The sequence below is a fragment of the Macaca fascicularis genome, chromosome 8 (assembly GCF_037993035.2).
Source record: "Macaca fascicularis isolate 582-1 chromosome 8, T2T-MFA8v1.1".
NCBI lineage: Eukaryota > Metazoa > Chordata > Mammalia > Primates > Cercopithecidae > Macaca > Macaca fascicularis.
In genome coordinates this window covers 116,273,450-116,297,671 of record NC_088382.1, presented here as the reverse complement: position 1 = coordinate 116,297,671, position 24,222 = coordinate 116,273,450, and the positions used below count along the sequence as shown (strand labels likewise).

The following is a 24,222-nucleotide window of genomic DNA, read 5'->3' as shown; positions in this document are numbered from 1 at the left end:
CAATATAATAATTTTTAAAATTGCCATTCTTTATGTGGCAGCTAACATATTTAAAAGGTGCTACATTTTATCTTTCAATGTAATATCTTATCTTTTTATTAATTTCTCACTATCTATGCAGCAGTTTTCCTAAGTTTTATGTCTACAATAAAGAGCAGAATCCTAATAATACTAATTTGTAATGAATATTAACCAAGATACAAGAATGAATATTAAAATAGGAAATTCCATGCAAACATTAAAATAAAACCAAGAATAACGAGAAAAAATTAGTTTTTACATTTCTCATTGGAGTGATTTCAACATCACTGGCACGTTTGAATATCTGGCTCTGACCCTTTCAGGTATTCATCATTTGCATAATGCAAATCATATTTTAAGATTAAGCCAATGTTGTGGAAGACACACATTGTACTTACTCTATATATGGTGGAGTGGGAAGAGGGAAAAGAGCATTATCATTTTATGACTAAAAGCTGTAGTCTTCCAAAGCAACATATAAAGATTTTCCAAGAGGTACACAAACACGTGAGATGGTGCTAAGGGAATCAATTTGCATATCCCCAATTTCCATATGTTACTCTTTGCTCATAATAATCTGCCTAAAAACAATGGTCAAGATATTTTATCAATTTCCTGTTATCTACTTTCATTAAAGCACTTTTTCTAATTTATAAAGGAAGGGCATATCTTCGCCTATTCAGAATTTACAATGGGACATGCCCGACAGTATAAAAACTTTGATGCTGTCCAAGATTGGTGTTGAGACACGAAACGATTATAAAGACTGGGTAATAAGTCCTTCTGTATGTCAGGTGGTTTCTCATTAATTGATTTCCACAAAACTGAAGGAGTTTTCAATGGAGTTGTTCACTGATGATCACTAAAAACACTGTGACAAAAATGATTAATTTTTGGAATTACATAGAAACAAGTTTAAATAATTGAAAGACATTATCAAAAAAATGAAATTCTCTTCAGTCTCACTGACTTTTCTATGAACAAAGCTTCTCAGTACTTATAAAGAAAAATAAAAGGGAGAGGCAGAATTGATGCTGAGTCCTATCTCATCCTTTCAATGAAACATAGTAATCTATCAATGGATACAGAAAAGGTCCATCTATCTCCTTAAGACAGGCATTTCCTATGATATTTTACTTTTTATGTGTAATACTTTTGTTTAGCAGTATCTTTTCAAGTATGTTAGCATAGCATTATCTTAGAAAGTAGAGATAGTATCTTACTGTGTAGCAAAGGGTAACCATGTTTACTGTCCATTATAAAAATTCAGGTTCCCTAAACTTATGGTTCCTCTTCTGTAAAATAACCTCAGGTACGTGCAGCTGTCATTTGGCCTTCTTCACATTCTTTGTGGGAAAGGAGGTACAGAGAAATCTCACAATTGCTGATGCTCTGATTACTGCTATTGTACAGATGTTTGTGCTTTCTCCCAGCATGCACCAAATGGAGGCAGACTAAGTTGTTGGCTTGCAGGTAGCCTAAAACCTTAACCCTTTACTATTTTTACAAGTCACAGAAAATGTTAAAATAAATGCAATTTCAGTATACACACATACAGATATGTGAATGTGTTAAGTATATGTAGTTTGTTGCAAAGAACTATAATAGGGGATAAAAATATAGCACCTTATGAGATTGTGTGAGGTGGTATTATGGAAATACAAGTTTAAAGAGAAAAAGTAATGATGCAATGTCTAACTGTTAAAGTAATTTTAAGTGAATAATAGGGAGGGAAAGTTGTTATAACATTTCAATTCTACTGCATATAAGTAACAGTATTTACTTACAATGTAAAAATTCACAAGATAGTACAATAGACATCGTTTACAACTGCTTAAAACTTGTGAAAAATTTAATTGTGCAAAGGGTACACACAAATATTGTGAAGACCACTACATCCTTTTAGTAGTTAATTTGGTGTCATGTATACAGAAGGTATTTAATGAATATTTGAGGAATTTTTAGTATAAACAATGATATACCATTAGCTGCCTTCAGGAAGCAGCTTCATTAAATAATATTTTGATGACTCTTCTTGCTCCAAGGTATATCTTACATTTCTTTACTCCCCAAATGGGATATTTGTTCACATTTTAAAATAATAAACTACAAAAGAGAATGCGATTAAAAATGGGGCAAATTATAAAGTAGGGGCAAAATGGTTTCAAATAGACTTATTGTCTGCTTTTAATCATAAACTATGTTTCAATAGTTTATCATTGGTATTTTGATACACAAAATAATTTTAGTTCAAAGAATCTCAGTAATGTTTTCAAGTCCTCATATGGGTTTTTTACCTTTCTTGTGGCACAGCAAACCAATATTCATGCTTCTTATCTCTCTGTGCATACTGTTGCATTGTAGCACTTGCTTGAGATACAAATGTTTTCCTCATTGGTTTTCCGACTCTGAGACACAAGAACTTATGTAATCGATGCCTTCTCTTTTCTTTTAAAAGTGCAGAACCTAGAATTGAGATGAAACAGTGTTTATTCAATTCTCATACACCAAGTTTAAGTAGTTTAGTTAATTTTACCTTCAAAATTCTGACAAATAATTACAGAATAAAACCTCACTTTACCGGCACTAAAGTAAATTTTCTTAAGTAATTTATATTTTTTTCCTTCAAAGGTAAAGTCACAAATACAACATGACTAAACTAATAAAAGAGCCAAGTTAATGAACAAAAATTATGTCTGAGGACATTAAGAAAAAAATGTAAAAGTTTCAGAAACATTATTACTTTTTCAACACCCATACTAATTTTATATACACACACATATTATATAAATAATTTTCTACATATTCTCTATCAGTCTTTTTGAATGACATCTAAATAACTGTTGAAGTTTTAAAGGCATACTTAACATGGTTGTTCCAGACAAAAATTTAATGAAGTTTCTAATGCTTTTACATGTATACAAAATTGTAATAAAACAGTCAACAATATGTTATTCTGCCACTGTTTGGACAGCTAATTAAGAATGAATTAGTTCTAACTCTTTCAACCAGAGGTGCTGACAGAGTATACTGAGGGTCTGAATATATAGGTGAATTTAGGAACCCAGACATTTATTAGCTTACCAAGGCAGCACACTGGAGGAAATAGCACTTATAGTCAGGAGATCTGGGTACTCGTCATGGCTTTTTCTGTGCAGTATTATACAAGGTAGATAATCTATGGGAACCCCGCTATTTTCATGTGGTCAAAACGATGAACTTTCACCATTCTTCTCATAATTGTACTAGACAGTTTTATATTTATTACATAATTTTATTATAAAGTCATAAAGATCAGAAAGTTTGAATATTTCTCTATTACAGAATATGAAATAACTTAAAATTACTTAAAACTAATTATTCCAAAAAAATAAGAAAACAAATGGTAACAGTTTAGAGATGTCTGTTTAAAAATATCTATCAATTTTTCTCCTTTTAATATTTGGTTATAATAACCTCCCCTCACCCCATTAAACCCCAAACCCCCACAACAAAATTAGTCCACCACATTATCAGGTTAAATGGATTATTTTATCGTTTTCAAAGGTTTTATAATATAACTATCAGATGTAGTCAAAGATCTTCAAAATATAAGGTAACTATCAGATGCATTTTCTGTCTTTGATGTTTTGAAGAATGCTGGGCAGCATTCTTTAAAATCTCTTAACAATACAGATTGTTAATAACAACTGGATGTCTTAATAAGCAAATAGTTAAATAAATTTTAGGGTCATTAAAGCCATGTTTTCAAACAACTGTAATGACATGGGAAAAGGTTCATGACATAAAAAAGTAGGATACAATAGTATAGTATAATCCTGATTTGATGTAAATAACAAATTAATATGTATGATTTTATTCTATAAGAAATACAAATATATTGAATGTTAACAATGATCGTTCCTGGGTGACGAATTCCAGGTGATTTTTATAAACTTTCTAGAATCTTCCTATGTTTGCCAAATGTTCTTTACTGAACATGCATTAGTTTTGAATTAAAAAAAGGATTACAGAAGAAAAATATTTGATCTTTTATAGAACTTGGTTCAAGTATTAATACATGAATTCTTTTAATATCTACTGAACACAGCCCTTAGATCTTCAGGGTATCTCAACTGGATGATGAACAGAAAATTCGGTATTTTAAAAACTGAGCCAAATCTTGTGTACTGCTGCGGGGAAGGTAAAATGGTGTGGCCACTATGGAAAACAGTACAGTGGTTCCTCAAGAAATTAAACATAGAGTTACCATATGATCCAGAACTCCACTCTGGGTATATACCCAAAAAAAATTCAAAGGAGGGATTCAAACAGATATTTGTACACTAATGTTCAAAGCAGCATTATTCACAATAGCCAAAAGGTCAAAACAACCAAAATGTCCAGCAACAAAGGAATAGACAAAATGTATACACTTACAATGGAATATTATTCAGCCTTAAAAAGATAGGAAATTCTAACACATGCTACAGAATAAATGATCTTTGAAGGCATTATGCCAACTGAAATAAGCCAAACATCAATGGATAAATATTGTATGACTCCACTCACATGAAGTATCTAGAGTAGTTAAATTCAGAAACGAAGAATGTTGGTTGCTAAAAGCTATGAGCAAGGGAGAAAAGCAAGTTATTCGTTTTTGTATTTTATTTTTTTGTTTGAGAAAGGATCTTGCTCTGTTGCTCAGGCTGGAGTGCAGTGGCATGACCATGGCTCACAGCAGCCTCGACCTCCTGGGTTCAATCAATTCTCCCATCTCCGTCTCCCGAGTATTGGGCCTACAGGTGTGCACCAGCATGTCTGACTAATTTTTGTAATTTTTTTTTCTAGAAACAGGGTTTTACCATGGTGCCCAAGCTGTTCTCCAACTCTTAGGTTCAAGCAACCTGCCTGCCTCAGCCTCCCAAGTGATAGGATTACAGGCATAAGCCACCATGCCTGGACAACTTATTGTTTAATGGGTACAGAGTTTCAAGTTCAGAAGATGAAAAAAGCTCTGGAAATGGACAGTAGTGATGATCTGCATAACAATGTGAATGTTCTAATACCACTGCACTGTAGATATAAAAATGCTTCAGATAATGTATTTATGTTACATTTTACCACAATTTTAAAAAGTCATACATTTTATTTTATGTATTACAGCAAAACAAAAATCTTTGAATTTAAAAAATGAAAGTTCACATGTAAATTGGATTAATCTGGGATAAACATTCTAATAGAATTAATATCAGAAATGTTAGCTAAGTTAGTTGTTATACCCCATTTAACCCATAATGTATTAACAGAAGCACAGTATATTAGAAATACAAGACTGAAAATAGTATAATTGTCAGAAGTAAACAGTACCAGAAAACTGAAAGATAAAATAGTGTTTTTATTTGTCCTGAGTGCAGGTTTTTAAAAGAAAGTAATTAGATAATGATGATGAAACTTCTCGATATGTGAAAGAATTCTATAAATACATTTTTATGTTTAACTGTACTTTTATAAAGATGGGATTACAACTTTGGCAATTAAAATGTTATATATGAAAAAAGACATTTTTAATGGTAACATACCAAAACTTTTTAAAAGAAAATGGAGTGATCAAAGGTATTATACAGCTTTTGTGCACTTTCTCAAGAAATAAATTATTTAACGACAGGATATAGTGAGCCAAGAATGTTTAAACATCGTGGGTAGCAATGATGCTCATTATGTGTACGATCCACCTGTGGGATAAGAAAAGACAGCAGACACTGGAGACTCTATATACTTGTCCCCAGAGAATCATCAGTCAAGGGTCACTCGCTTATCCTTCAGGTTGGCCTAAGGTACAGTGGCTTTTGAGTCAGTGAGGAAAGACGGAGATACCATAGAATCGGATGAACTAACTTTATTTACTCTATAACACTTACTTTCTATGTGTCCATCAGCAGATGTAATTTTATGCTTAGCTTCTTTTTGTGACACTTGTTGAATATTTTCCCTTTGCTGTTTAGTTTGTTGCATAGTATGGGTTTTCCAAAGTTTGCGTAGCTCTTCTACCTCTGTCTCTGAGTCCCGATTTTGCTCCTTTCCTTGTTTCCCTTTAACAGTTTGCTTTTGTTTAAATTCTGCTGTTTCCCCACAAGGCATATTTTCTTTTTTACTCTCTTCTTGGTGTAGAGAATTCTCACGAAGAAAAAAATCCTGGTCTGAATTACCTTTTATATTTGTACTGTCTTCTTTAGGGCCTGATATTCCTTGAAAGTTATCTGCAATCTGATCTCCTTCCTTAATGGCCATTTCAAGATTATTTAAATCAGTTTTATGACATAAAGTCCCAACTTCATTTGTAGAATGTTCAGTATCAGATCTTGAGTGACCAGGAGTACCAGTAGATTCTGATTTGACTGTCAGACTTTCTACTTCAGTCTGATTGACAGTTTGCACAGATTCTGATGACGCACCAGAAGATTGATCTTGTTGCAGTTCATCTGAAGATACAAGCTCCTCTCGTATAGGGGAAAGTTCTGATTCTGTGAACACATCTTCAGAAAGAGACTCCTCAGTGCTCCTAGGAGCAGTGCTGGCACTATCATTACCTGCATCTCGGATTCTTGAGTCTATTTCCTCAGTGTTACTTCCTGTCATTTTCTTTGAATGGCAGAAGTCCCTTCCTGATAGCTGATCTATTTCTCTGTCATTAAACAAAATTAAAAATAATTAGACTTTTAAAATTGTGGTATTTTATTTTCCACACACTGAACACTGAATTAATATCACTAAAAAGGCTTTTTAACAAAGGGATGTAGCACGTATCTCCAGAGAATATAAAAAATCTGATTTATTCAATATGACCAAATAATTAAGTTTACAGACCAAGTAATTCTATAAATCAAGTAATCAAGCCAAACTTTTACATCAATTGCTTAATATTTGGGAAATATCAAAGTAAGATTTCCTTGCAAGTAATCTACTTGAAGGGAATTTGATGACATAATTCCTGGGTAAAGCTATAATTCTAAACTAAAATTTATTCACTGATGGAATATGGAAAATAAACATAGAGAAATGTTTAATTAAAATTTTAAATCTCCCAATAAAGTAAAAAAACCTGATTTCCACACACACACACACACACACACACAGACAGAGTGCTTATTTACATTCAAATGGAGCTTAAACTAAAATATATGGCTCAAATGTAAGGCTTAAAACCAATCTGAATAGAACTCAAACAAAAGTATTTAGAGAAAATCTTCACACTAACAAGTATACTCTTTAACACCTCTAAGAGAACTTGTTCAGGTAAAAAGTTTATATATTAGAAAAATGAATGGTTCATAACTGGGTCTAAACTTTCAGATTTAATGTCATTTGTATGTGTAAACACTAATGTTCAAAAGTTAAGTTCTGGAAAGAGGGAGTGTAAACCTCTATACCATGCAACGTAAGTTGGTAATTTAAAATGATGGTTACAAGAAGTTTGTGATAAATGAAAATTATATGCGTTCTTAACGAAAAAAGTATTAACATTTATATATATATATATATATATATCGTTTGAGAACCATGTAAAATATGCTGAATAGATAAGATTGGAAAGTAAGTCAACACAAAAATAATTGGCTATCTCTGAATGGTGAAGCTGGGTAACTCTTTTTCTCTTGTTCCGTTTTTTGGTATTTTCCAATTTTTCTGTAACAAGTATGCATAACTTCTACAACTAGGATGGATACATTTTTTAAGTATTAATTAGTTGAAGTCAATATCTCTGCTGCCTTTGTATCTGATTCATTTTAAAAAACACAAGAATCTAGTTTGTTATTAAATATACAATAGTGTCATCTACTGGTGATGCATTCAAACTGCACCTATAGGGTGTTGGAACGGGCTAAAGTTTTGAGAAATTTTATCTGCACATTAAAAAAATTAGAAGACCCTTATGTAAGAGATAAGTATAACAAACATGACAGGATATATATTTAGAAAAGTGCTATACTCTTCAGATTTAATATGCTGAAAGGCTATAAACATTTATGCCAATGATGATGCTACTGTTGAATGTAATACCATAATACCTTTGAAATCAACCTCCCAAGGAGTATAAGACAGAAGAAAAGCAATCAAATCTTATACCTCATTTTTGCCATACATTTGTTTTATTTATCTAATTTTGTGCCAAATATTGTTTTTAATCAATCCATAAGGCAGAGTTTAAAGATATTTCTTTTTGAAGAAATATCTTTAAACATTTAAATCCAGGTGACACTTTCCAGGTGACGATGAATGATAAAACAGTGATTTGAAAGGGAAGAGCTATACAGCATCCTTGTAGAATAGTGATAGATTGTTCGGAATAAGAGAACCCCAAAGTACCATATTGCAAATGGAAAAGGACAAAGCCAGGCACTGTGGCTCACACCTATAATCCCAGCACTTTGGCAGGCCTAGGCCAGCGTATCACTTGAGGTCAGGAGTTCGAGACCAACCTGGCCAACATGATGAAACCCTGTCTCTACTAAAAATACAAAAATTAGCCAGATGTGGTGGCAGGTGTCTATATTCTCAGCTACTCGGAAGACTAAGGCAGGAGAACTGCTTGAACCCAGGAGGAGGATGTTGCAGATGGTGCTACTGCATTCCAGACTGGGTGATACAGCGAGACTCCATCTCAAAAAAAAAAAAAAGAAAGAAAAAGAAAAAGAAAGAAAACGAGGTCAACAGAAAAATAATCTCACCAATGACTGTCTCTCTCTCTCTTTCTCTCTCTCTCTATATATACACACATATATGTATATCTATATATGTATCTCCTTCCTCTTCTCTGAATCTAATCCTTCACTCTTTTACCTTTGTCTCATCCCATTATCCACTCCCACAATAATCCTTATTTGCTGAAACTGGCCTTGGATGATGATCTACAAATATAACTAATACAGAGGATACTAACACCTTCTAGGAATTATCTGCAACTCTAAATATTAGTCTACCATGTCAAAATAGTATCTGTTGGGTGGGAGGTAAAGTGGAGACTTTTTGAGCAAATGATTTTATTCTGTCACAGATATTCTACCAATTCATTTAGTCTTCCTCAGAAACAAAAATAATTTGTTCCTTTTTTCCTTTGTAAGTTGCTCTGCCCCACAAGGGTTAATTTTAAAACAGCTATCATTCCTGCGGGTTAACACAGGTATATAAATATCAGTATCAGTTAAAGTGAAGACAATTTTAAAATGTTGGTAGTCATGTATGAAGGAATGAGGAGGTTATTTCCTAGTACATATCAATTTTCTTCCTTGCTACTTCTCCTTCCTTTCTTTGTATACCTTTTATCTTTTTCTCCTTTTATTTCCCATTCCTACTTTTCTTTCTGCCCATTACTTTGGACAAGCATATTACTTTCAAAAGCTGTGTCCACACTGTAGTCTCACAGCTATCTTAACATATCACACAAATCCTCTGACCAGTATATTCCAAAGTTAACTCTTTATATTTGAGCAAGTTGTGGGTTTTTTTCCCTGTACTTTACACTATATTTTACACTGGGAGAGAAGATTGCAAACATATAAATCAATTAAAAAAAAAAAAAGCTGTCTTGCCCACAGCAATGTCAGGTCTTTGCTCATGTGGCCTCTCCCAAATCACACCTCTTCAGTCACTTCCAAGGGAAATTTGAAAACTACCCCGACAGTGATTATTCACAGGGGTAATTTAGAATACTGAAAGCTGTGTCTGAATAAAAAGGGCTGGTAAACACTGAATTAAATGGGCACTATAGGTTGCTTTTCAAATATCTGGTTCTCTGACCACATACACAAATACAAACCTAAGATAATTCCTAACTATCCCAGGTTCAAATTAAGAATAATCTTCTCAATAATGCATATATTTTTGTTTCATTATTGACAAAATAAAAGGCAGCTATAAGAAAACTATTAAAAATAGTTAAGGTATTAGACAAGGATCAACTATCTAGATACAATAAAGTTGCAAAGGAATATAAATGTCACTCTTACATGGGTAAGGATTCCTTTATTTTGCTATCCAAAATTTCTTTGTACATTGCAGCTGACATCACCTCTTCCATTGGACACATGATGCCATATTCCTCACAGCCATTCTCTTGAACCAAAGGGTCAGTTTTATGTGGATCAAACATTATATTATTTGGTGTAACTAGCAGCACACCACTGACTGTGCCCTAAGGTGAAAAAAGAAAGTAACATTTAATCCTCAAGGTTGGTATTTCAAAAATTATCTAGCTATTTTTACTAATTTTCTTCTGATGTTAGGCCATATATAAAAATAGTACACTCAGGAACTGTGGCATTCTCATGAAAGCATTTTTATTAAAACCCAAGTTTTCCCGGTAAATTCTCCTCTTTAGGAGAGGCAGAATATCATATTCCCCCAAAGACAATCAAGTAAGGAAATAAAATTTGCAAACTGAGTAAAATACTGAGTTACCTCATAACAGAAAGGTAACCTCAGTAAGGTAAGAAGGGACTATAAAGTCATGCAAGGCATGTGCCACCTTTTATGTTAATCTGCATACTGCTTCCTGTGTTATTCCCTCACTACAAGTATCAAATACAGTGTCATGTATACAGTGCAGACTCAATAAATAATGTTGATAATCCAATCCATTATATTATAAAAGGAAAAGAGTGTAATATCTTTAAAACATATCTTTAAAAAATGTGTTTCCACTTGACTCTGCTACTACCTAGATTTGTGACCTTGGGCAAGGAGTCTCTGGGCTTATTTCTTCATCTGTAAAATTACGTAGATTAGGGCCGGGCGCGGTGGCTCACGCCTGTAATCCCAGCACTTTGGGAGGCCGAGGCGGGCGGATCACAAGGTCAGGAGATCGAGACCACGGTGAAACCCCGTTTCTACTAAAAATACAAAAAAAAAATTAGCCGGGCGCAGTGGCGGGCGCCTGTAGTCTCAGCTACTCAGGAGGCTGAGGCAGGAGAATGGCGTGAACCCGGGAGGCGGAGCTTGCAGTGAGCTGAGATTGCGCCACTGCACTCCAGCCTGGGCGACAGAGCGAGACTCTGTCTCAAAAAAAAAAAAAAAAAAAAATTACGTAGATTATATGACATCTAAAGTATATAGTGTACATATACTTTAAACTCACCATGAAAAGCTATAAACTTTTAAATATATTTATATAAATAGTGATACAGGGCAGGCATGGTGGCTTACGCCTGTAATCCCAGCACTCTGGGAGGCTGAGGTGGGTGGATCACTTGAGGCCAGGACTTCCAGACCAGCCTGGCCAACATGGTGAAACCTTGTCTCTATTAAAAACCACAAACTAGCTGGGCCTGGTGGTATGTGCCTGTAATCCCAGCTACTTGGGAGGCTTAGGCATGCAAATCGCTTGAACCCCTGAGGCAGAGGTTGTAGTCAGCTGAAATTACACCATGGCACTCCAGCCTGGGCAACAGAGTGAGACTCCATCTCAAAAAAAATAAAATAAAATAAATAAATAAAATAGTGATACAAATCTTAAAAGTTCAACCTTCTTATTTTATAAATGAGCAAACTAGGGTCCACAGGCAGCTGATCACATTAACATGAATATTTACTGAATACTTCATATGTATCATGCATGTATATATGCATATTACTTATCTGATCTTCACAATCATAGCTCTGAGATGGGGAAAACCATTTCCATTTTACTGATGGAGAAACTAATGCTGAGAAACACCCAGAAACTAGTCCTAAACAGCTAGGATTTGAAGTCCAGGTAGTTCATGTTTTATGCTACATATAATTCCTCTGTATCCAAGTCACAAACTATAATCACTCCAAAGGCACAACGTTCCTTAATTTCATTTTCAAATTTTCAGTCCACTATATATCCTGCAACTGTAAAAATGAAGAGCCAGAAACAATTTTAAAAATAAACTAAATAGCTTCTTATCCAAGTAAAAAGAAAAATTCAAATCCTGATTGATTTGGCATCACACCCTCCTCCCAAGTCCATATTCAGTTCTGTGAATTTACCTGGTTTAACTTTAAGAATACAAAAATTAAGTTATGGCAGATATTGCTTTTAAAAATGATCAAATAAAAAGTAAATCTACAGAAAATGGTCATCCAATCACAAGTGAAAAAAAGCTACCGCAGATGTTCAAGATCATATACAGTTAATGCATACAATATTGGAAAGAAGAGTATACGTGTGTGTGTGCAGTTTGGTGAGGGAGAAGGAATCAATATGAAACTCTGAATAGCACCTCATTTAGTTGAAGACATGGACCACCTAAATAAGAAGTAACTTTATATAAACTACAGCCTATTTCTCTTTCAATTAATATTTTAATGAGATCCATACACATCAGTTTGTATTCCTGGGTCACGTACCAACTCAAGTCAATGAGAGATGGTAAAGTACATTGTAGAGAACATTTACATTGTCAGGGATAATCCAAGATGTAGATAATCAAGGATACAGTATATTTGATGTTAAAAAAAAACAACAACAACTTTAAAGGTTTCTGATCTTTCATAACTTCCTCTCTCCCATCTTCTGTAAACTTATTTGAGAAAGGAAACCAAGCAGTCAGCTAGAAATAAAAAAAATCAAGCTCTAAATCCTCTGAAAGACTTCAGGTTACTCTTCATTTCATAAATTTCACCTTTGCATTAGTTTTAACTGATTATTTGGTTCACTAGCATAACACTACATTTTGTCTTGTCTTTTAGGAAGATTTTCACAAAGTCAGTGATAACCAGCTATGTATGACAGAAAAGGCCCAGTATACTGATGATGCTTTTAATTCTCTATATATCTTAATACTACAATCCTAGTACTGTAACTACACAAGTCATTTGAAAAGCATCTCAAAACCATGCTTCTACTTTTTGGATTAGAAAGGGTTTGAAGTCCTACCCACTAGACAGATCAATCTGCTAATGTTACTTTCCAGGAATCTCCCTTATGTGCTATTACTAAAAAGACACACTGATATATTCTTTAAGTTTCCTTCCCTCTGCTACACATTCAAAGTTCCCATACAGCTGGGGCTTTCTGCGGTAATCTGTCAGATGTCATTCTCCATAAATCAAGAGTTGGCCAAGAGAAGCATTTCTTCAACATAAAATTCATGAAAATGTCTTGAAAAAGTAGATTCTCAAATTCATTTGATCAAGTTGAAAATCATAAACTCATACTAAAGCACTCCCATCTCATTACTTTTAAAATATTTCATAACTCCTACATATTATCCGCATTATATTAACACTATTATGAGCAAGACATTTTCAATTAAAGTATCTACTTAATCCACGTGACCTTCAGAAACTTTAAGCACAGATTATTCTTTTGTATTAACAACTTCCATTTCCTTATGTGCAACTACCTGACTGATCTTCTAAGGAGAAATTATTTCTATTAGAAAATTAAGTAAAAAAAAAAAAAAAAGTCTATCTGCAAAAGAAAAATTACCACTTACATTACAATATTTCTGCAAATACTAAGAGATACAATCATTATAATTGAGAAACCATCCTAGCAAAGAGAAAAGCTTATACTGATATTTTTTCAGTCTTACATCCACAATAAGTTTCCATAATTTTACATAAATAACCTTTACTATAATCAACTTGTAGGAAGATGAAAAAAGAAAAAAAAACTTCCATGAGAAAGCACCAGTTTCTGCTTCTCTCCTACTGTACAGCGGAATACACAGAGCCAGCCTACAAGGGATTACATCCCAAAGACACCAGGCTGCAGATCACTCCGAATCCTGCCAATGACCTTATCTTTGCTTTGATCCTTAAATAAAATTTTTGTTCAGATATCAAATGAACTTCTGCTTCTAGCCAAGAACTAATGCTGCCTAAAACTACAACACACACACACACACACACACACACACACACCACTTACACAAAATACGTGACATAATTGTTTTCAGACACTGGAATGCTAGGCAACGATACCTGAATAAGGAGAAACATGTAAGATCAGCTCTTTGATTACCCAAGCATACTGAGTGGAGAAAGTTTCCAGTCCACAGGCAGAGAAAAAACAAGCAAAACAACAAACCAACCCAGAAATGAGCACTGTCCAGTGAGAAAGCTTTAGAGGTCTACAAAGGGTTCCCTTCCAGCTTTGAACTGAGTACTGATTACCACCTACATGTATAGCAGCTATCCAAGGATAAGAGGAGAGTACTTAAAAAGAGCAGAAGAAACGATACTCAGTGTCCCCACAGTAAGAATAGTTCGTGTTCTCACTAAACATTAAAGCAAAAAAATCTTGTATTTACAAAGCCTCAGAACACTTACAAGTGTATTGTCTTAGTAAGGAGAAAAATTAGCTACAGACTAAAGGCTGTTATCGTCTTAACAAAACTTATGAACAAGCCATTACCAAGTGATCATCAAAGAAAAAAAAGCCACAATAGGATCAAGAAATAACGGTGCCACAGATAAAAAGTACAAAATATATATAGGAATACAAAAATATTCAGTATCCAATTACATAAAATTCATGATGTCTGGTAGCCAATCAAAAATTACCAGGCATGTAAATAAACAGAAAAAAATGAACCACATTAAAGAGAAAAATCAATAAAAGCAAACAGATACAGAAGTAACAGAGATGGAAGAACTGGTACAAAAAAAGACATTAAAACAATTATTATAACCATATTCAACAATATAGAAGATTATACACAGTATGGATATGGAAAATACAAGAGACCCAGTATGAACTTACAGGGAGAAAAACTACAATGTGTGAGATGAAATATGCTGGATAGGATTAAGAGTAGATTAGCCATGGCAGAAAAAATACTGGTGAATTTAAAAATAAGCAATTAAAATTATCCAAAATGAAAACAGAGGAAAAAAATGAATGGAGTATGAGGGAGCTGTGAGACCCAATGTCAAGCAGCCTAAAATATGCAGAATTGGAGTTCACAAAGAAGAGGAAAGAGAGGATGGGAGACAAAAAATATTTGAAGAAATCTGGCCATTTTCCAAATTTGGCATGAACTATAAACCTACAGAACAAAGCTAAAGGAATCCTCAGCAAAACAAATACAAAAAATATACCAAGGCACATCCTAATAAAATTGCTCAAAATCAGTGACAAATAGAACATTTTAAGTGCAACCAAAGATAGACACATTTTTTAACAGAACACCAAACATAAAAATAATGCAAGACTTCACTTTAGAAAAACGCGAGCCAGAAAACAGTGGAGTAAATTTTTAAAGTTCTGAAAAGAAATAAAACCTCATCAACTGAAAATTCTGTCTAGTGAAAATATCTTTCGAAAATGAAGAAGATATCTGGGTAGAAAATAAGCATATAAGAAGATGCTCTATTATATGCCATTAGAGAATTTATAATTAACACAGTGAGATACTACTACTACAGATCTAATAGAATGGCTGAAGTCTAAAACACTGAAAACATCAAATGTTGGTGAGGCTGTGGAACAGGGATTCCCATTGCTTACTGGATACAAAATAGCACAGGTCCTTTGGAGGAGAGTTCATCAGTTTCTTACTAAGCTAACAATGGTCTTACCATACCATCTAGCAATCATGATCCTTGATATTTTACCTGAGATGAAAACTTACCACACAAAACCTGCACATGAATGTTCAGAGTAGTTTTATTTACATGTGCCAAAACTTAAGAGTAATCAAGATGTCCTTTAATAGGGGAATGGAGAAACTACAGTACATCCACTCAGTGGAATATTCAGTAGTAATAGCAAAAAGAATTAAGCTGTCAAGCTGCAAAAGACATGGAAGAACCTCAAACACACACTGCTAAGTGAAAGAAGCCAAGATGAATTCATTCAGTCATACTCTATGATTCCAACTATATGACACTCTAAAAAAAGGCAAAACTATAGAGACAGTAAGAAGATCATTAATTACCAGGAGTTCAGGGAAAGACAGGGAAAGAGGGATGAATAAGTGGTACATAGAGGATTTTTAGCCCAATGAAACTAATCTGGTAATACCGTAATGATAGATAAATGTCATTATACATTTGTTATAGCCCATAGAATATACAACATGAGAGAATCTTATGGGCTTTCCTTGGTGCCTGAATATTGGTTCATTGATTGAAACACATATAGCACACAAGAGCAAGATGTTAATAAGGGAAACTGGGGAAAGGCGGAGAGTGTAAATACAAATTCTAGCTTCTGCTCAATTCTTCCGTCCACTCAAAATTGCTCTAAAAATGAAAGTATATTAATTTAAAAAAATTCAATGGACCAAAAAAAGATAAAATGGCATAAAATTTAGAAGTTAGGGGTCCTTTTTTATAAACACACATATAATTTTGAAAATACACATAAACATGCTACGCGCGGTGGCTCACGCTTGTAATCCTAGCACTTTGGGAGGCTGAGGTAGGTGGATCATGAGGTCAGGAGTTCGAGACCAGCCTGGCCAACATGGTGAAACCCCCTCTCTACTAAAAAAATACAAAAATTAGCCAGACGTGGTGGTGCACACCTGTAGTCCTAGCTACTTAGGAGGCTGAGGCAGGAGAACTGCTTGAACCCGGGAGGTGGATGTTGCAGTGAGCTGAGATCGGGCCACTGCACTCCAGCCTGGGCAACAGAGTGAGACTCTGTCTCGGGAAAAAAAAAAAAAAAAAAGAAAGAAAGAAAAGAAAATATACATAAACATGATAGTAACATTTAATAAAAGATGGAAAAATATAGACTTTCTCAAGGCAAATAAACACTGAAAGAATTTATCACTAGGTGACCTACACCATAAGAAATTTAGAAGTCCTTAAATAAAAGGAAAAATGATACAAATGGAAATCTGCATCTACAAAAAGGACTGACAAGCGTAAGGAATAAGTGGATAAATATAATAGACTTTACCCTTATTTTAAAAATTATTTTAAATTAACTTTTAAAGCAAAAATAATAACAATGTATTGTGGTGTTTATAACATGTAGAAATAAGAGGGGTTACAATAAGAACACAGAGGCTTGAAGGGGGAAATAAAAGTATACTGTTATAAGGTGTGTGTACTACATGAAAAGTGGCATATACGCTATAATGCTACTTAAAGTGAGAAAGTAACATATTAAAGATATATATTATAAACTCTAAACAGCCACTAATAGGACAGTGTTACAGCTAATAAGTCAACAAAGGAGATAACATAAAACTATTTTTAAAAACTCAATGTGACAGAAAGCAGAAAGACAGAACAAACAAAAAACTAATAGCAAGATGGTAGAGTTAAACCTAACCATATAGATAATCACGCTAAATGAAAAGGGAAAGATTATCTAAAGAAGTGAGATCTAACTACATGCTAACTACAGGAAACTCACTTTCTAAAGTCACAGGCTATGGATAAAAGAATGGAAAAAGATAAACCATGTTAACACTTATCAAAAGGAAGCTAAAGTGACTATATTAGTAAACATCAAAGTAGATTTCATTGCAAAGAGTATTACCAAGAATAAAGAATGTCTTTCATAATGACAATCAAGTCAATTAATCAAGACAACACAAGAATCCTAAACATTTTTAAGCCTAGTAACAGTTTCAAAATACATTAAAAAAAAAAAAAACTGATAGAACTGAAAGGCAAAAACAGATAAATCCACAATAACAGTGAGATAGTTCAAAATTCTTCTATCAATAACTGATATACAGAAAATCCAGAAATACAGGACACTATCACTCAATTTTATTTGATTGACATTTGTGGAATATTCCATCCAACAACAACACATTCTTTTAAAGTGCACACATTACATTTATTAAAATATATGATATTCTAGACCATAAAACAGGTCTTAATAATTTAAGCCTTCAAATAGTAGTATATTCTCTGATCACACAGAATCAAATTAGAAATTAGTAAAAGAAAGTTATCTAGAAAAATAAAACACTCTCAAATGGGTCAAAGAAGAAATCAAGAGAAAATACTTTAAAGAAAATGAAAACACAACATTTAAAACAATATTTAGGGCGAAATGCATACCACTAAATGCTCATTATGTGTTTCAAATACTCATAAATTTATGAATTATGACTATAAAGACACAGTTCTCATGTGTGACTTCTAAAGATACTATCATGTAATAGACATTTTTTGAGCAAAACCTGGAGTTTATTTTCCAACTCTATTACTTTACTATATTCTCTTTTCAGATTAGAAGTTTTTGTTTAGAAAAGCAACAAAGTGAAGTAGATAAAATAGATTCTGGGCTGGGCGCGATGGCTCACACCTGTAATCCCAGCACTTTGGGAGGCTGAAAACGAGTGGATCATCTGAGGTTAGGAGTTTGAGACCAGCTTGGCCAACATGGTGAAACCCTGTCTCTACTAAAAACATAAAAAATTAGCTGGATGTGGTGGTGGGTGCTTATAATCTCAGCTACTCAGGAGGCTGAGGCAGGAGAATTGCTTGAACCCAGGAGGCGGAGGTGGCAGTGAGCCGAGATCACGCCACTGCGCTCCAGCCTGGGCAATAAGAGCGAAACTTCGTCTCAAAAAAAGAAAAAAAAAAAAAAAAGAAAAAAAAAAAAGATTATGACTAGGTTTGAATTCTGGCCATTACAGAGAGATCTTGGACCTATTAACCTTTCCTGTTTTGTTTTTTCCTGTAGAAAAGAAATATGACTGTCTATTTCACAGGACTGTTTTGAATTGATAAAATAATTAAGACTCCTCAAATAGTTTCTGGCAAGGTACTTAATAAATACTAGATATCTTTCTATTTGTGTGCTATACTAGTGATGCAGAAGTTCACACTCCACACAGTACCCGGCAGCAGTCTTTTTTATTCACACTTCTGAAATATCCTACCAACAGCAACTTAGCTGTGCCTTAGTGAATTTATTTATATCCCATTACCTTTAACAATTACTACAGATCATCAGACTCTAAGTTACAAGCAACATCCATACTAACCCAAAATAATAGTATCACCAGCACCTTTTTACAATATTCAAGCATTTGCTGACACTGATGACTTAAAACGTAAATGCCAAACTATTATATGTTAGTAATAACGAAAGCATGATTAAAGGTCTTCTCTAAAGTGTCATTCTTTACCTTGCCACTGGTAATATATTTGCAATTAATTTTAAGAAATTTCTCAGTAAATGCTTCCTCCTCCTCAGAAGTTGAAGACACAACTCGTGCAGGTCGAATACCAGTGAAAGTAGATGAGGGAGTTGTTTCTTTTGGATGGACATCAGGATTCTTTTAAAAAAAAAAAAAAAGAAAAGAAAAGAAAAAAAAGCAGAAAACAAAATAAAAATGAGCACACTATTAAAAAGTCAAATGAATAGCTTTCCCCAATAAGTGCTGTTTCATTTCATCACATTCTGGAAGTCAGCCCGAAATATTCTCACATACAAATTATAGGAAAAAAGTGGCACTGTTTTCATATTCAACAAAGATCACAAACACAGGTTAAACTTACATTTGAAGTGATTTTTAATAGGGAGATACACATATCTATCTATACATTTAAAAAATAAAATCATCTGAAGAACACTGAACACTACATCTCTTGTACCAACACCCAACACATACACACATGTGCACACACACTCAGATGCTTCTGAATTAAACCACTGACTCTGGTAAGACCATGTAATGTAATATCCATCAGGTGCTGGGAGCAGGAAAAAGGTGGAAAGCTTGCCTTAGTACCTAAGTATACAGCAGAACCCATTCACTGGAATAGCCTTTCAAATCTCAAGCTACAGTTGATAAATCCCATTCCACTAGATCACAAGTTTCTTAACTTTTTTGGTACTACTGACCATACTTACAGTGAAGCCTATGAACCAGCTTCTCAGAATGTTTTGGAATGGTCAAAATAAAATATAGAATTATAAGGAAGAACAATTAAACTGAAACAACACAGTATCAAAACATTTTTAAAAAACAAACTAGAGTATAGTCACCCAGGCTGGAGTGCAGCGGCACGATCTCGGCTCACTGCAAGCTCCATCTCCCGGGTTCACGCCATTCTCCTGCCTCAGCCTCCCAAGGAGCTGGGACTACAGGCACCCGCCACCACGCCCAGCTAATTTTTTGTATTTTTAGTAGAGACGGGGTTTCACCGTGTTAGCCAGGATGGTCTCAATCTTCTGACCTCATGATCGGCCCACCTTGGCCTCCCAAAGTGCTGGGATTACAGGCATGAGTCACCGTGCCCGGCGATATATATATATTTCTTTATTAATATATTAAATAACATAAGATTTAGTGGTGACTCTGGACTCTGATAATTACAAGTTTGAATGCAAATTGTGATATAATGGCCATGAGCAACATTTTGTGTTCTCTGTAACAATTCTAAGGTGATCTGAAAATATCTGTAAGTTCTACTGAGGACAAAGTCACAGGTGTACTGCTTATATTATATTCTCTAATTTTTTAAAATGTTAGAGTTCACTTAAAATTTTTTACATCCAAGTTCACAGGTCCTTTAAATACTACTCCCCACAATTCCCCCCAAAGTTTAATATTCTGTACACTGTAGGAAAGCTAGACAGATGTGTTTTAAATACTTCCAAAGGCTTTCATACCTTATGAATAAATCCACACTGCCTTATAGAAGTTTTCATAGAAGCAAGGTTCTTCTGAGCTTTGAGTTAAAATCTGTCACTTTGTAACTTCTACCTAATAGCTCTGATTTGGCATTTAGAAATAATAAACAATACTGCCTTCTCTTCAATATCATAAACTGAGATATCTGAAAGGAGCTATCAAACCTGAACATAACTTTTTCTCCCCTAATACATGGATTGAATTCCTTCAATCCATATGAGGACAGAATTTTTACACCTCCTTTCATATATCCCACCTAAAACGTAGGGCTAAACCCCAAGCACTGGGGGAGATATTCAACAAGTGTTTGTTCACGAAAGGACAGACAAGTGCAAAATACTGCAAAACAACTATATTTGATATACTACAATTCCACTGTTTTAAAAACCTGAAATGGAATAAGATTTTAACTTTCATGACACTGTTCAATCATTAATATCTATTAACAAAAATTTCCTCAATCTTTTCATTTTAAAATACAAATTAATAACTTTGTATTCTTCTTGTTGTTTTTGGCAGTTATTATATCTAAGTTTTATACCATATATAAATTCAGTTAACACAGACAAATAAGTGATATTAATAATAATCTCAATGATATTTATGAATACTTGTTATTTCTAAGTGTTATACGGACTATTTCATTTAATATTTCAATCACTCATATGAAGTATACTATGACCTTAATTTTTAAGGAAACTTAAGTTTTGCCAAGTTTGATAACTTGCCAAATGAGTAAGGAGCTAAGATGCAAAACTATGTTATCAACAAAAACCAGGGAGCTTAACTGCAATACTATATTGCTTCCTTTTCAAATCTTCTACTAAACAATTCAAAAATGTGCTAAGAAAAAAATAGCTGATGCAGAGCTATAAGAGCGTCCCCTGCAAATTGACAAAAAGCTATCAACAAACTTTGATTCCTCAATTCCCCCAAAATTGAGTTAATAATATTATTATATAGAATGTAACTACATTAGTCACACACAGATATAAATATGTATATGTATACATATACACATACATATATATACATGCCTACACATATTCATACATATATTCATATATATACACTCTCTATATATGAACATTGTCAAATGCTTTCCTTAAATGAAGATGGGCCTTTTTGAACAATATATGATCTCTGAGGTTACATCAAAGTCTGAACTCAGTATCTATAGCAATACCAATTTGTCAATGTAATCCTTTTAAAAAGAATATGAGATTAGCAAATGCTTAAAGCAAAGCACAAAAAAGGAGATTACTTTAAAAAAAGATCAAAGTTGTTCAGAGGAATTACCAGACCTTGCTGTAACTTACATAAATGGACACTATTCAAAGTACTAGTATCCCTATGTAGATGGTTTTGACTGCTATTTTTAAACTGTGATTACTGTATTGGTTTTGTAGCTCATTTGAGGGCTTGCTGATGCTTCTCTGTATAATTTTGTTTTAGCCACCAGAGAAGGTCCTTAAAAATACAGAAATGTAAACATCTATATCTAGCCTCATTACTGCCCCAAATATTCAAATGTAAAAAAGCAAAGGATTGTTAGGGCTAATGATTTATAAAAAGCTTAATCATCACCTAGAGTCATCTTTTTTGGTATAATATATTATACAATATGATTTGTATGTCATTATAAACCATCACCATAAATGAATTAGCAACTCCAAACTGTCCTCTTCCCTTCCTGTCTTGGCTTTATTGTATTTTTGTTTTTTTGTGATTGAAAATTTGTAGAAATGTTCTCTAGTAACACATAGGTAGGGCACAGAAAGATTGAGGAGGAAAAACCATACAGGCACAGAAATACCAGCACTTGTATTTACTTCACGCAACATATCTACGATATATCCTTTAAAGAAAACATTTATTTTTAAACCAGTATATACTGTATTTTTCTTTCAATTCGATATATATGATGATTGCCATTTAGTGTCTATAAATTATGTTTAATCATCTCTACTTCCTGGGACCAAGGACTTAAGAATGTTTAAAATCAAACACAGAATAAAAAAACAAAATTAAAATATCAGGATCAATTTTTAATTCTAATTATGGAAATAATGCTCCCACATCTGGAATCTAGGAAAAAAAACCAAAACTCTCATCCAGTAATTTACCCATTTCTTGTGATGTTAAAAATATAGGAATTTCTTCTATATAAAATATTTGTTTCCTAAAACCTTCGCGAACACTAAGTCCTGTTATAAAGTTTAATTTTTGAGATACTAACCATAAAATTTTGTTCTAAGAATATAAGACTGAGGTATAATTACAGCATAATCTATTAAAAAGTACATTTTAAAAAACAATTCCTTACTAAATTGTTATTTAAAATAGGTTTAAAAGCATCAAAGCTAAATTATATGTAATAATATGAACATAGTATGTATGATTTATGTGTTATTTACACATTTGTGTGGTATTTATATTTATAGTTTTATAATATATAAGCTTACCTTTAATATAAGTTATATATCACATAAGTTGGATATATTTATATTAAAATTTAAGTCTAAAAGCATTAAAGTTAAAATCACAATTTAGGAAAAAATTACAATTTATATATTCTATAAAAGATTTAAAACCTGTTTTATATATAACATATACTGTACGTGATAGATATTAGTGCTTTTAAGTTAAAAAAAAATATATATATTCTATATATGCACAGAGAGACAGAAAAGAGAGGTTATGTTTGTGAATTGTTAAAGGATGTCATATGTGAGAGCAATTCCTGAAGCACAGGCAATATTCAACCTTTTCAAACTACTTTGATATTCCTAAAATTATTTTAATTTCTTGCATGTCTATTACTTGTAATTAATGTCTATTTTCAAGTATACAGGCATACCAGTTCAAGATGCCAATTAATTATGTGTCTATCATGATTAAAAAAGAGAAGTTTTTTAAAAAGTTTTCACAATATTTTACAAATATTTACAAGCTTCCCAAAGCCCTATGAGAAATTAACTTCACTCTTCGACATATCTTAAGTGAAGAAAATTAACTAAACATCTCTAAAAAAATCTTACTTGACTAGATTTAGAAAGTCTTCTGAATTTCCTTTTCTTCAAAGACAAAAATATAAAATTCTATAATATATATAAAACTCCATAATATAAATTCTACATAATTATAATCTTATGAGGCAATGTTATGGGTTGACTGTCTCCCCCAAAATGATAATGCTAAAGCCCTAACCTCCAATATCTCAGAATGTGACCTTATTTGGAAATAGGATTTTTCAGATGTAATTATTAATTTAAGCTAAGGTCATACATGAGTAGGGTGGGCCCTTAATCTGACTGCTTTCTTTCTATAAAGAGGAGACCACCATGTGAAGACATACCCACAGGAAGTAGATGGCCACTTGTCATAAGCAAGGCAGAAAGTGGTGACATATTTACAAGATAAGGAATGTCAATGACACTTGGCAAACACCAGCTAGAAGAAGCAAGAAATGATTCTCCTCTACAAGTTTCAAACGGAGCATGGTCGTACCAATAGTCTGAATTCAGACTTCCAGCCTCCAGAACTGTATGGTAGTAAATTTCTTTGGTTGTAACCCACCTAGTTTGTCACCCTTTGTTATGATAATACTAGGAAACTAATATAGGTAATT

General features: G+C 33.3%; 1 protein-coding gene across 24 annotated transcripts in view; it reads right to left on the bottom strand.

Annotated features, from left to right (window-relative positions):
- OXR1 (oxidation resistance 1) overlaps window positions 1-24,222 on the bottom strand; it is a 382,144-nt gene that overhangs the window by 40,961 nt on the left and 316,961 nt on the right. For 16 of the 24 annotated variants that reach the window (XM_005563911.5, XM_073999288.1, XM_073999286.1 and 13 more), the window contains 4 exons: window positions 19,080-19,229; window positions 10,008-10,192; window positions 5,922-6,685; window positions 2,319-2,487 (listed from right to left, as the gene is read on the bottom strand). In XM_005563911.5, the coding sequence (XP_005563968.3) occupies window positions 2,319-2,487; window positions 5,922-6,685; window positions 10,008-10,192; window positions 19,080-19,229 (1,268 nt within the window). The remainder of the gene's footprint in view (window positions 1-2,318; window positions 2,488-5,921; window positions 6,686-10,007; window positions 10,193-19,079; window positions 19,230-24,222) is intronic. The other 8 variants (XM_073999296.1, XM_073999300.1, XM_073999302.1 and 5 more) reach the window with 1 other exon arrangement.